Raw genomic sequence first — 15,431 nt, forward strand, 5'->3', positions numbered from 1 at the left:
AGAGGGTAAAATTCTAGATGAAGGAATGATGTCGGGTGATCTAACATGGTGAGGTGACGTAGCGTCTCCATTAGTTTGCGTGAGATGATAGAAATTGAATAGCTAAAAGTTCCAAAAACGCGTGCCATGTCTAGCACAAGGCACCATTATTTTAACTAAAGTCGCCAACCTCTTTTGACCAAGTCTTGACCAACCAAGCCAATGAAGAAAAGAAACTAAAAAGCAAACAAACTGCAATGTCTAGCAGCAGGAACTTGATAGAAAGTATCTCCATTATCAGTATTCTTCCTCACTTGCTGTAAGTACTTCTCTCAAGACTAGTCAATTTTTGATGCACCACAAACTTGTCTGTCAGTCCGGTATAAATTTGAAATGGAACTTATATTTGTAGCATACATGACACTTGATAGAAATAGAATCAGCATAGTTGCAGTAATGTGGGTTCCTGCTTTTTGGAAAAATCAGTATATTCTCCAAAGCTTCTCCCACATTCCCTACCTGAAGCCTTCAAAGTTGCTGTTTGAACTTCCCACTACAAAAAGTGACAACGGACTCTCCGAAAAAACGAGAGCTTACATAATATTTCATCTCCCACAATAATTGCAGAATGCTCAGGCGGCTGCTCTTATTGTTTTCGATCTTTATGATTCCAGTGTCCGCTTCGAGCTCTGTCGAGCCAAAACTTACCCTGCACATGCAACTTTTTAGGGATCGGCGACGCGATGCATAGTTATCAATTACTTTTTGAAACAACTGTGCCTCATGCATGGTCACACGTACACGAGTTATTTGTCTAATGTGCAACTATGCAAGGCCTTTCGTAACTATGCCAATTTTGGCATAGTTGCATCAGTAAGATCTTCCTGATAACTACGCTTCACATGACCACAAAATTTGTACCATATATATAAGAAAGCATACCTTTATAGGATCCCTTGTTACTCCATAGCCTGTGTTGTACATTGCGCCTACAAGGGACTGCATCTCACGATCACCTTGTTCAGCAGCAAGTAAATATTCCTCGAACCATCTCTTGACACAGCTGTCCACAACCACTTTCAGGCGCACTCTCTCATCCTTGTTCCTCACTTTACCATCGATCATTTCTGAATCAGTGATATTCTTTGATGGCGATGTTGACATTGTTCAAGCATAGCACTTTCACAAACAGCGGCATGAACATAAGACTAGCTGCCATGGGAATACAGAAATAATTACAAACAGCTGAAGCTATTCCTTGAACTCCAGAAGCTCGTAAGCAGTTTTCATAGCCAGCCTCACAGGAAAAACTTCATGTGAATGCCCTCACAGCCAGCCCAATTGCATATGTTGTACCTGCTTACCTCTCCCTCTCACACAGCCACAAAGTGTGATGACGTGGTATGACTCCAGTGGACCTAAAGGGGCCAGCCCAACCAAACTTAAAAGGCCAAAACCACTAAAAACGCATGCCAAAAAGGCTGACGCAAGAAACACAAATCGCGCCACAATTCATGGGCAGTTTCTAAAGAGCTTTTTGCATGGAAGTTTTTAACAAACAAAAAGCGTAGCTCGTGGGCGCCCAAATTATGGGCCATTGTAACCCATCTAGGTGTGCCTTGGAGGTGTCTCTGGCAAATCAGCTTGGATGCCTCTGGCAGTTGTCCTTTGCGATCATGAAAGAAATACCAAAAGGGGCGCCGGTCTTTGGGGCGAGTCCTCTCTCTCTCTCTCTCTCTCTCTCTCTCTCTCTCTCTCTCTCTCTCTCTCAGCGCGCAGGGGAAATCGCGGAAATTGCACCAGCGCTTGAGCGCGCAGGGCTGAGCTGTTGAACGCGATTCCGCAACAGGAGACTTGACAGCTGACTGTTTTGGCGAGAGCAAGGTGTCCAACGTGGAGAAAGTTCTGCCAAGATTAGCTACAGCAATTGGAGCACACACCGTTGTGGGGGAGTACACAGGTTTCAATGGGGCAGCCAGACACTGCTCTATGGTGCCAGCAAGCCACGTGCGGCAACAAAAGCAACAGCATGCCAGAGGATGGACCAACCAGCCGATCTTGGAGATGACAATATCTACGAAACCCCGCCTACATCGAAAGTGACATTTAGGCGGAGAATTCGAGAGAGCACACAATCGCCAGGTCCTGTGAGAACAGAGAAACTTTCTAGAGTCAAGGATGACTTAAATGTTTGAGAAGGTACAGATGATGATAAAGGCGGAGCTAAGCCTTTTTGAGGGGTGACATTGAAAAAGAGATGTATGCAAATGCAGAGACTTACAAAAAGGCTATGTATGCAAAAAATTGAACAAAGAAATACTTAGTAAGCATGACGAGATGTACATATCATTGAAGGCCGAAATGCAGACGATTGTGAAGGCAGAAGTGAATGTAATGGAATGCATGATGCAAAAAAGATTAGAGAATGCACTCGCTACGTTTGAATCCTGGAAATTAAAAATGGAAGAACGCATGAATGAAAAGGATACATTGATTGAAGCACTTAAGGGAGACATCGCAGCTTGCAAATATACCCCCGGAAAGGAGGGAGAAAACCAACCCTCAGTGATAAAGGAGCTCGAAAGCATTAAGGAGCAGTTGAAAACTTTACGGGAAAAGGAAGAGCAAAAGGCACGAACAACCTCTTCATGGGCAGAGCACCTATTCAAAACACAAGAGAAGGTTGATAAAGCTGAAAAGTGGACCGAGGACGCAATGAAAGGAAAAGATAAGATGCCTGAAGCCACACTGACATCCACTAACATCAATATGACAATTGAGGAGGAGCAAAAGAGAAAGACTAGAGCCCTTCATGTGTGTCTGTTACAAGTCTCAAAAGACACTGGAAAAGTAGAAGAAGAGGTGCAAGAGCCCTTGAAGTGCATGGGTATTTCTGAACCCACACACAAGGGCTTGGAGAGTTGGCAAGAAGGGAAGTGATGAGAAAGGAAGACCCAAGGAAAGAGCACTTGCATTATACATTTCCCTACGCTCGAAGCTAGGAAGGAATTCCTGAAGAAGAGACCAATACTCAAGCAAACTGGGATATTTTTGGGTGATGACCTCACTCTTAACACAAGTAGCACACATGCAAGAGCTGATGCCAGAGATCAAGGCGGCGAGGGAAAAAGGGAAAATTGCTTTCTACAGGGGAGGAAGAGTAGTGGTGTTGGAAAACGCACCGCATGACGGTGCGAGACCTATGGGACCAGCCTTAAATGGAAACATGGAATTGTAATCAATCAATCAAGCTAGATGTAGGCGCTTTTCAGGATAGCTTTAAGGGAAGGGATATTATTTTTTACTCGAAAATGCATCAGATTGGTGGCGGCACATTACCTAGAGTGACGGAAAACCATTGGGAGATTACTTGTAGGCAGGATGTGAGATCAATGCATAGAGGACGGGGGTCAGGAGGTGTGGCAGCCCTATTCAGGAAGGAGCTTCAACCCCTCATTCGTATTGTTTGGAGAGATGAGTAGGCCAGATATATATGGGTCAGAGTGAGAGCGGAGACACGGAGGCCACTCTACATTGCAATATGCTATTTTGCCCCCAGCACATCTCATTATGCATCGCCCAAGGGGCAATCACCCTACATAATATTAGATGAGGACTTATGGGAGTTCTCTAGGAATGGAGATGTCATTCTTCTGGGAGACTTTAATGCCAGGACGGGCCAGTCTCAGACAGCTTTCTACGATAACTCCGAGGAAATGTTGAAAGAATTGGATGTCAGTGATGTAAGATAGGCCAGGTGTTCACAGGATGAAGAGCACACTGGATATGGGGGGTATCTGACAGATTTGGGGACTGCACATGGACTGCCATCTTGAATGGCCTCTACAGATTTCCATCGTCAAGTGGGTTCACTTGTTTTCCCCATAGACATGGGGCTAGCACAGTGGATTATGTTTTGGCTCAGCTCAGTTTCCTACCCTCTATTCAGGACTTTACAGTCGGGCCCAGACCTATTGGCAGTAAATCATGCCTCACGTTTACTGTCTCATTCCAATTTAGCACAGCTCGACTAACACATACATCTACGCATACCCGATACAATTTTACGTCGAAGACTGATCCTGTCTACATAGATGGTATCTACAGACGCTTATGCACAGAGGATCCGGGGAGACCTCTAGGGGAGCTCAATATTAACAGAGACACTACAGGTGATGAGAAGTACAGAGAGAACAGAGCCCGACTTCAGAGAAAGGTACTTCAAGGAGTCATTACTCACAGGCAGTCATCGGCGTTTGGTACGACGAAAGAAGCGGGCATTTCTAGCTCGACCAAAGCAGGATTTATATCAGCTGTGTTTGAGCCAGGATTCAGGCGAGGCATGGCGACTCTTCCATGAGCACTCCCCCCCACCAATCGCCACTTCTACGGAGGTATGGGGTCAGTATGCCTCACCCCTCTACACAATCTCGGGGCAGCCACCTCTTCCAGATTTGCCAGAGCCATGCCCACACACGCGCTTTCTTTACCATTGAGATGGTAAAGAAAGCCATTGACAGGATGAAGGCCAGTAGAGCATATGATCACAATGCCTAGTAGCGGAGCATTTTATACATGCCAGAGATCTGCTTATAGAGCTTCTAGTAGTGATATTCAACCGTGCCATGTGCGAGGGCCGACCGGATGCTTGGAGTTTGTCCATTATCGTACCTATCTTCAAGTCAGGGGACCCTATGGAGCCTGGGAACTACAGCACTATCATGATTGGACACAATTGGCACGGTTGTCCGCATCCATCCTTGAGCAGCAGTTGAGTAGATGGGCAGAGAGAGAGGGCCTACGCACAGCAGGACAGGCAAGTTTCAGGAGAGGTTTCTCTACTCTTAATCATATTCTGACACTCAGAGCCATTATTGAGGAGGGGAGATCACGTGGGAGACGGCTCTATTGTTGCTTTGTGGATTTCCGCAAAGCCTTTGATATAGTACCCAGAGCTAGATTGATGTGCTGACCGTAGGAGATGGGAGTACCCAAAGAGTTGATTTGGGGGATCATGGCTCTATACAAGTCAGTAGTGGGATATGTACACTCCAGAGGGGATCTCTGATGTGGTCCACTCCACTATTGGGGTGAAATAGGGCTGCCCGCTATCCCCTACACTATTTGGCATGCATGTGGATGAGGTTGTTGACTACATTGAGAGGGATGGTGATAGAGGAGCACAAGAGGCAGGGACATGGATCCCACTATTGTTATATGCTCATGATATTGTGTTGATTTCTGACTCCCCGGAGGCATGAAGCGTCATTTAGATGCTTTGTACACATTTTCCTACAATAGTGGATTGTCTGTTAACCTGGGGAAAACCAAGGTTATGGTGTTTAACACCACACCACAGTGGTCAGGAGGTCAGCACCCAATTTTACATATAAGTAGGAGACGGTGGAATATACATATGCATACCCCTATCTTGGGGTGGTCTTCAGTGGACAGGTGTTTTCATTGAGGAGAGCAGCATAGACTAGATTGACGAGAGCTTATGCAGCCTTGGAAGGATTGGAAAAGATGTATTTGCAGGTCCAGTTTCAGGAACCTCGAACAAAGTTGTGGCTTTTTGACCCTCTAGTGGCTTCAGCTATGCTTTATGGGGTTCAGATTTGGGGACCCTCAATGGACCACCATGGCAGATCAGGTAGCACTGATGGATGGAGATGCATGGAGAGGCCTCTAGTCTCTATGATCTCTCGGCTGATTCAGGCTAAGGCCTCAATGCCACATTCGAGCCAAGCTAGCTGCCCCCCCTCTTGTAGTTGAGGCCCTTACTAGATCAGTTTCCTTCATGCATGATTTATGGGACCTCCCCACAGACAAATATGCTTGGCTAGCCCTTGAGTCATTACGACAGCTAGCGCTACAGGAGGACACAGCAAGCTAGTATGGGCAAATGACATCATGGTTTCAGTCATATGGCTTCAGCATGGATAGACTGCCTCCATTCGAGTACTCCTTGGATGCACCCTCCCTTTCTCTCACACGGGCAGAGAGCACTAGACTTTTACGTCGATTTGATTCAACTAGATACCAGAAGCACATGGATACAGTCGACACAAGAGTTGGGCACGAAGATGGCTTTCTATAGAGAGCATCTTCTCCAACTAACAGAGGATGGATATGTGATCAGACCGGCCTATATGGACACAAAGATGGCTTTCTATAGAGAGCATCTTCTCCAACTAACAGAGGATGGATATGTGATCAGACCGGCCTCATTTATCCTATGGGATATGATGTGCTATTGGTCAGATGCGTACATCATCACATCAGCTAGTGTCACAACTCAGTGACGTGGCTGCCCAGTACACACACACACCCTTTGGCAAGGACTCCCGGCTGGCTTGCTGAAACTGCTGACGTGGCACTGCCGTACGGATAGGCTCGCAGAACCCGACGCGAAATGCGGAAATGCTAACACGTGGCATGCTGTACGGACGTCCGAGTTTTATGGTGCTGCTTTTGGGCAGTTTTGCGTGGCCTGCTTTTCCAGAGCATTTGGACGCAGAGTCTGAGAGTGAGTCCCGACCACTCGCTTGTACTTTGAGTTGCAGATTAATACAAAAAGAAATACCAAAAGGGGCGCCAATCTTTGGGGCCAATATCTCTAGGCACGGAACTCCGCCAAACCAATGTGGAATCAATTGTGAACTGTGAACCGTATTGAAGTGTATTCTTGTGGTGTCGCGGTAGAATCTCGACTTGGAGTGTCCAAGTTTGTTACAGTGGTATCAGAGCACGGCTGATTTCTCTTCTACCGGGAAATCCGATCCTTTTTACGTGGCACTTATGGCTTCAGACAAGATGAGTCGACTCCCTCTGCATCTGGAGATGCGGAAGGAGATCACGAAGAAGATTCATGCGAGGAGTACGGCCCGCCTCGGCCTACTCCGGCGGAGCTTGAAAAGATGGAGCGTCGACGACTGATTGACGACGCAGGAAAGATGATGTTAAATTTTGCGAAAGACCCGAAATTTGCAAAATTTATGACTCAGACCTCTTTCGACGAGGTGTATGCACAGTGGCAACAAATCACAGAACCACCCCCCAAACCAGTACTCAAGAAACCTCCTACCTCAAGGATGTTTACTGAGCAGGAATTAGAAGAGGTGGTTGATGCACGAATTTCTCAGCTTTTTGATGCGCAAAACAAAGCAGAAAAGCACGACAAAAAGCAGAAGAAAGGAACTGACTTCCCGGGTTATTTGGGTCGTCAATCTACTTTTGCCTCGGCAAGAAAGCAGAAGAAGCCTATGCGGTTTGAAGGATTACCTAGTTCTTCTTCTTCTTCTGAGAGTTCTTCTAGCTCTTCCGATTCGAGTGAAGAAGACAGAACAAGAAAAAAGCAAAGCAAAAAGCAAAAGGGCAAGAAAAAGGCAAAGAAGTCTAAATCTCGCCCAATTTTGGACAGTTCTATAGAGAACTTGTCTTCGAATAGTTCGGACTCCGACGACCGCAGATTCTATTCAAAGAAGAAGAATTTTTATAAAGCCAAACTAGTGTGACTTTTTGGAAGATAAAAGCAAGAAAGTCCGAGAGTTCAAAGGTGGACAGTTAGTTAAATTTAACACGTTTTCTGGTTTTCGAGATGCTTCGAAGGCTTTGGCCTTCATACAGCATTTTGACATAGCTTTCTCTGGAGGGCGTTACTCAGAGCACTCCAAGATTCGGAGGGCTACTTCCTACTTCAGGGGAAATGCTCAAACTTGGTGGTCCACGCTTCTATTGAACAGGAAAGCGCCAGTTAAATGGCTGAAATTTAAAAGGCTTTTTATTTCTTCTTGGCTGACTTGAGAGTACGAACGCGACATACGAACTGCTTGGAACCATCTTCGGATTACCAAAAAGAATACTTTGGACACATATTGCGAGAGATTCTGAAGCTCTTTTCTACTAGCCTCTTCGTTTAAGAAGATCTCGTTCAAAGAACAGATTGAGCGGTTTACCTTGGGACTTCCTACAGAGATCCGAGATCACTGCTTAGAGAAAAAGTCAGATTCCATTCAGGAATTGATGAGTCATGCGAAACGGGGTTTTGCCATTCACTCAGGTAGTTTGACCTACCCCACAGATGAAATCATGACACAGAGAAACGAACAGATTTCGAACAATGAAAGTAGAAAGAAGAAGAGTAACCCAGAAAAGAAAGAAAAGGATGCACGACCCGAGCTCACACTCGGGGAGAGAGCTCTCTACATCAAAGAGGGGAAGTGCTTTGGATGCGGGGAAACTGGGCATATCTCCGCGAAATGCCCTAAAAAGGCACCGAATGAACAGAATGAAAAAAGGTCAGAGAGTTCGGAAGCAGCTGAGGAACGTGGCAGAAGAGGCAGATGAAAGCAGAACTAGAACCACATTGCGTGGGGCCTGAACCGAATCAAATGAACGAAAGTACAAAACTTTGCCGCTTTTAGGGCAAAGTGAAAGATCAGGAAGCCCTCTTTTTCTTTGATGAAGGAGCCAAGGCCAACTCCTTTTGGCGGCTCGATCTGGAATTACGTCCGACAGGCTGAGGCCACAGGCGGAGGTAGTTCTAGCGGCACCCAAACGGGATGTTGTCATTACACCAATCATTGGCAAACTTCGTTTGCAATGTTAGGGGTGTTTAGAGCACGAGGATTTCTACGTAATTCCCTTGGGAGGTTGTGACGTCCTACTGGAAATCCCTTGGTACCACAAGAACAACGCCGTGGTTGATTACCGAGCCGAGAAAGCGACTTTTGACAAATGAAGAGCACGGACATTGTACTTGATGAAATTCACTTTCATTACTTTTTGGAAAGGACTGAATGATGATTGAAAGTCGAATATGTTTTGACCTCGAAAAAAAGAACGCCAAGATTTTCTCCGCACTCATGCCGATTGCTTTTCAGAAAGCCTACCAGACGAGTTACCTCCTACTCGTCCTGAGGATCATACCATTGATCTGATACTTGGAAGCACACCACCGAACCGGCCACCTTACCGTGTGAGCCGAGCCCAGAACGAAGAAATTATGAACCGAGTGAAAGACCTCTTGGAAAAGGGTCTTGTCTAGCCTAGTACTTCACCGTATTGCTCTCCAATGTTGTTGGTTTTGAAGAAAGACGGATCTTGGAGAATGTGCATCAATTATAGAGCTCTCAACAAAATCACCATCAAGAACAGATTTTCAATTCCTAGGATCGATGATATACTTGACAGACTACAGGGATCCTCGTGCTTTAGCAAGATCAATTTGAAGAGTGGATATCATCAGATCAAAATCGCGCCGGGAGATGTCTACAAGACACCTTTTTGGACGACTTTTGGGTTATTTGAGTTTTTGGTGATGTCTTTTGGCCTAACCAATGCTCCTGCAACATTTAACCGGATGATGGACAGGATTTTTCCAGAGTGCAGACTATTTGTTGGCACTTTCTTTGACGACATCATTGTTTTCTCCAAGGGTGAGGCAGAACATAGAGAACATCTGCTTCAGGTCTTTCAGGCATTAGGAGACCACAAGTTGGTGATTAATGCGAAGAAAAGTGATTTTTTCCTACCAAAGATACACTTTTTGGGACACATTGTCTCAGTAGTAGGAGTGCAGATAGACCCAGCCAAGATAGAGACTATCCGTGGTTGGCCCGATTTGAAGAATGTCCATGAAGTTAGAAGCTTGCCTAACTCCTTGCATGCTACTTGTAGCATTTGCTTGTCTAGAGGATGGAGAAGATTGATTGCTTCGTGGTTTCTTTTGTGGGTAACCTCTTTTACATTCCTCTTTGCTTGGTGCAATTGGGACGATGTGTTGTCCTCCTTTAGGTGATAGCTTGAGCGACTCAAGACACACGCAAAGCTGGCTGGCCATAGCCAGACTCTCTCTCTCTCTCTCTCTCTCTCTCTCTCTCTCTCTCTCTCTCTCTCTCTCTCTCTCTCTCTCTCTCTCTCTCTCTCTCTCTCTCTCTCTCTCTCTCTCTCTCTCTTTGGAAAAAGTCAAGGCTGTATATTACTGAGTACAATATAATCCCCAGCGGATGCCAAAATAGCCTATCACGTGGGGTGTACAAGCTGAATGTAAGGAGGAGAGCCACTATAGTGACAACTCGACTAGAACAATCTCATGGTGGTCGGTGTGATGAGTGGAGGAGAAACCACCGAGGAGGGGCATAATGCCACGTAATCTGGCCACCTGTAAGTGTGAAGAAGAGTGGGGATTGAGCCCAATGCCGAAGGAAGGCAAATCGGCGTGCCTCGGCTGCTCGAGATGTACCTGAGGATGAATCCCACTGCCAAATCAGGGTATGAATGATGTCCGGCCAAATGGCAGTGAGGGTATCCTGAAGGAGCTGTGGAGCCGCACTTAGAATGTGGAGACAACGAGCTCTCCAAACATTCCATAGTGTAATACTAGTGATGACTGAAAAAACTTCATCACGTGTCTGAGAATCCCCCTGCCAAGCAATCTGTGGTAGCATAGCCAAAGTACCTCGCCGATAACCAGTCGATGTGAGCATAAAGGCTGGATCTGTGTCTGAGCCCGCGTAGAAAAGATGGGGGCCGGGCATCGGCATCAACCATGAGACAGATCCCCAAGTAAGAAATCCATGTTGAACACCTGCTCTGCTAAGTAGAAAGCAAACTGCAAGCCACAGTACATGGGAAGTTGAGCATGACCAAAGACAGTGTGTAGGTGACTCAAGTAGTCGCAAAGGACAGCGAGTACATAACGGATCATGACCCATAGTAGCTAGCCAAGTCCCAACTGGAAGTCCCGCATGTGCAATCATCCAAAGAAATACGACGAGCCGCATGTAAATCCCAGATGGTGGACCAAAACTGCTGCAGATAGGCATGGGAGAGGCCTGAATGTAACCAGAAACGCATACGAGTGGGCTGCTCTGGCTGCTGTCTCATCAGTGCTAATCGTCCAATCCTAACAGTGTACTCAAAGAAGGATACTGGTGCACCGGTGGGGTCAGAGTGAGGTCAATGCCACTCGCCTGGGTCCCAATAAAGCTGAGATAGGGCACGACCCTCCCACACCCAAAGCCTCCAAAGTGCAGCATCGACGGAAGCGAAACGAGGGTCAACACAACGACGCTTCCCGCGGGAGCCAACTACTCTGATGGCCTCCCATCGAGCTCCGGGAAGGGCAAGGTGCGGAGAGGTGGAATCATATGTCAATCTAGCATGAATCCCCTAAGACTGGTCAGTATCAACTGTGAATAGCATGGTGTCTAAACGAGCTAATAAGAGAGTTCTCTGAGCAAAGAGGCCTTCCCAGCCACAATGGGGAGGCATCTGAACCGTGCCTCTCATGACTGCATCCCACTGTGAAGGAACGGCAGAATCAATCTCAAGCAGTCTGTCTGTCACCCCTCGACCAATGTCATAATGTTCTGCCACAAAATCAGCATCCAGCATACGTGACTCATGAAACAACCGCATAGGCAGCAGGGCCAGTGTCCCAGGCAGCCCAATCAATGTGAGTCCTCTCTCCAAGTTGACGGGGTGGATCAACCGAAGAATCAAGAACTGCAGCATTCCAAATGAGAGGCTGGCGCTCAATCTCCTCACGACATGAGGGAGGTGAGCGTATGATAGCCCGTCGCATGGAAACCCAAATCTGAAGGAGCGATCGGATGAAGGGTGAGAGGGAGGCGGTGGACAAGGGGGCATCAGTAAAGAGAGAACGATACCCTGTCTGCCAAGTATGACCATCTCTAGTGCCGAGTCGTGGAGTCACTGCGCAAAGAGCGGCCTGAAGAAGCATCTTCCAAGGTTCTTGTCCGGGGAAAAGACCCCGAACAATAAGCTTGGTAAGAAGGGCGCAGCTCTGTAACTCTGGATCAATAATGCCAAGGCCTCCCTCTGACCTAGGACGAATAATCGTGGACCAGCGAACTCGAGCACGGGTATCAGAAGTCCCATATGTGCCACTCCATAAAAAGTTCCGCACTAAGCGGCGGAGCGGAGCTATCACACCTGAATGTAACATCTAGCAAGAAGCCGTATACCATACTGTAGCCAGAATGACCTAGTTGGTGACCAATGCACGGCCAGCCAACGACAGATGACGTGAAGACCAATGGCATAGCTTCCTGCGAATAGACTGTAGTACGGGTGCAAACTGCTACTGTGAGGTAACATCGAATCCAACCTGAAAGCCCAGATATCTGCATGTCTGACCCGGTCGCAGCCATGTGAAACCATCAGCTACCCCCCAAGTAGGTATGTCATCACTGCCAACCAGTAACCCATAGGATTTATGCCAATTAATGCGTGCGCCACTAGCAATGCAAAAAACCTCTAGGGCCTCCCGCATAGCATCAAGAGCAGCTAGCAAATAGCGTAACATGAGCATAGTGTCATCAGCAAACTCCTGATCAATAAGGTCTGGAGCTGTAGGTACTGGCATGGTCAAGCCACAAAATGCATGACTCTGAGCACGAAGAAAGTCGGACATAGTCTCTCCTACAAACAGATACAGATATGCTGCTAAAGAACATCCCTGACAAACAGATCGAGAAAGCTCAAAACTGCGACTGACGCGGCCACCAATAGTAATAGCACTGCTGGCAGTCCTGAAGAGAGAGGAAATGCCTGAGATCCATCTCGAAGGAAAACCCATCCTGGCTAAAGTTCCTTCAAGAAAGTCCCACTCAACAAGATCGTATGCTTTCTCGAAGTCAAGGATGAAAAAAGCGAGAGGCTCAGAAGATGATCTGGCCCACTCTACTGCCTCATAAAAAGTGAAGATATTATCCAGGATGCATCGATCCATGACAAAGTCTGTCTGAGAAGTATGAATAATATCTGGTAAGAACGGCCGCAAGCGATGGCTGATCATTAACGCTAATATCTTATAGACCGAGGGAGTAGGGTAATAGGTCTCCACTGTCGGAGCTGAGTGGTGTCACCCCCCTTCGGAATATCTCTCACCCCCCTTCGGAATAAGAGATATGAGACCTGAACAAAGATCCGGATGCATATATCCTGATGCAAAGATGTCCTGACAACCGCGAAGAGTGGTATATGCAATACATCCCAATATGTCAAAAAGAAAGCTCTAGTGAGGCCATCCTCTCTCGGACAGGAGGATGGATCAAGACTCTCTATAGCAGCATGCAGCTCTGCAAGTGTAAAAGGAGCCAACAAGATCTCTGCCATAGTGTCTATACAACGGTGTCTCGTGTGATGCCAGATCTGCTCACGGGCAAGTAAAACCTCTGTAGTGCATACATCAGCAATGAACAATGTCTCAAAATAATCTGCAGACATATCAAGTATAACATCAGGATGCATATGTAGTGTCCCTTGAGCATCGCACAAAGTCCGGAAGGGTGGTGCCAGGAGGGCGCTCTTTATGCGCAGCGAAGAAGTCTATTCATTCGATCAGCTTTAGCTATCCAATGAGATACTGAAGCATGATGAGTGAACTCAGACCTAGCATCCTGTACACGACGAATCTCCTCTGTGAGCTCTGTCTGTCTAGCAGCGAGGTATGCATCCTGAGGCCACTCCTCAAGCAAGCGCTGAGTGGAACCAAGAGGGATGTGAAGACCAGACTCCCGTACTCTCAACTGACGATGAATAATAGCGGTCTGATCACGGTAGTAAATACTAGACTAAGTAATGCAATGAGCAAGAAACTCTCCACGGGGTCCACAATAAGAAGCATCCAAGGACCATAAGTCACGAATCTGTTGCTGCAATACTGGGGTGGTGAGAACACTGTCAGGGATGCGGCAGCCTCGTCTCTGTGCAGAGGATCTAGTGAAGGAGATAAACAATGAGATGGGTGAATGATCTGAGAGGCTGGTCCCTCTCCATATAGTAGTGAATCCGCCTAGAGCTGTTGCCCAAGGGCCAATGTAAAAACGATCAAGTCGCTCTAATAATCTCCCCTCCTGTCTCTGAAACCCCCAAGAGTAATGAAGTGTAGCAAGGTGATGGCCAAAAGAGGGTAAGTGCCAGGCGTCAACACCTTGAATAGCTAGAAGAAATCGATCCCAAGCTGGCTGCTCATCGGGAGAGATGGATGATAGAACTGGAGGTGTGATGGCTCGCCAATCAGAGTCGCTCTCAACGTTGTTGAAGTCACCTCCAACAACCCAAGATTCTACAACAGGTAGAACGGCAGCCAAAGAGGACCAAAATGTAGCCCTCTCCCGAGGAGTAGTGGGTGCATAGACTGACATAAAACCAATGATAGATTCCCGAATCCGAATAGAAACATAAAGTGCTCTGCCAGCGACAAGGGTGCCATGCTGTTGAACTGAGGCCAAGTAACGTGGTCCCACTGAGATGCATACACCGCAACTCTGTCCATGAAGGCCCAGAGCAGGCTCCCAAAAAGTGCGGGCGCCCGAGGGCATGAGATTGCCAAAGGGAGTGGCAATCTTATGCTCCTATACTAGCAATATATCCACAGTGCCCACTACATGAGTGTGTAAATCTCTGCGAAGTAAAAGCTTACGCGAACCTTTTACCCGAGAAGTCTGTAAACCATTAAACTACATGTAAATCCATAGACTGCATGAAAGAGTTTGAATAGCATCTGACTAACTGCGCATCTTCTTGGAGGCAACTGGGCCATCCAAGGGGTGAGCTTCAAGCGGTAGGAAAGCTACCCGCAAGCCCTCTCTAAGATATGGTGTCTCATTGCACCAACTGCGTACCTCAGCTTGTTTACATTGCATTACCGATGCTCCAGCTTTGACACCCCAAATGCGCATAGACATAGGAAGCACCACACCTGAGGATACATGAATGACCATAGGCAATAAATAGCAAGCATAAACATCACTCCACTCCATAGCACCAATACATGAAGGGTAGTGAGGAGACAAAACATCAGGAGCGGAAGTAGACAACCATAAATGAAGCTGAGCCATAGTCTGTGCGTGCACAAAATGTAGAACCTCATCCTCGGTCCATTCCTGAGTAGCGTGAAATGGAAGGAAAAAGGAATGGGTAGGCTGAGAGCGACTGCCTATTAAAGAGGGAACGCAACCTGTCTTGTGATGCATAAGATAGAGCTGCACCCGCAATGGCCCTTCTAAGTCGCCGCACATCTGTTGCTAAATTGGCTTTATCTTACAGAAAAATAATTCTAAATGAATTATTGGATTATTAAGTGAGAGGGTTTTTCTCACTGGAGACATCCGAGTACAAAGTATTCCTAGTGCGTCATTCAAAGTAATGACGGGAGCACTGAGAACGGAAATATCTGTAAGGCCACCAGGAACGGGTACTTCTGATGCGTCACATCGGATGGGTGACAAGGAGCATCGGGAAGAAGTATCCGACCATCCGGGAACGGACATCTATGATGCGTCATAGGATGGGTGACATAGAGCATCGCGAAGGAGATTGTACCATAAGTTCGGTAGGAAAGGACTAGGTGATGGGTATTCTAGATGCGTCACAAGGTGGGTGACGGGTACATAGGAAAGGGAATATCCATAGTCGGG

The 15,431-nt window shown here is 46.9% G+C and overlaps 1 protein-coding gene across 2 annotated transcripts in view; it reads right to left on the minus strand.

The window, feature by feature from the left end:
- Window positions 1-221: 221 nt before the first annotated feature.
- The window catches only part of LOC147464428 (uncharacterized), a 70,281-nt gene continuing 55,071 nt past the window's right edge, over window positions 222-15,431 (minus strand). For both annotated transcript variants that reach the window (XM_086514888.1, XM_086514895.1), the window contains exons 2-3: window positions 922-1,191; window positions 222-688 (exon numbers count right to left, since the gene is read on the minus strand). In XM_086514888.1, the coding sequence (XP_086371014.1) occupies window positions 626-688; window positions 922-1,143 (285 nt within the window). In that variant the 5' untranslated portion in view covers window positions 1,144-1,191 and the 3' untranslated portion in view covers window positions 222-625. The remainder of the gene's footprint in view (window positions 689-921; window positions 1,192-15,431) is intronic.

This window comes from Adiantum capillus-veneris, chromosome 1 (assembly GCF_014529385.1).
Source record: "Adiantum capillus-veneris isolate H3 chromosome 1, ASM1452938v2, whole genome shotgun sequence".
Classification (NCBI taxonomy): domain Eukaryota; kingdom Viridiplantae; phylum Streptophyta; class Polypodiopsida; order Polypodiales; family Pteridaceae; genus Adiantum; species Adiantum capillus-veneris.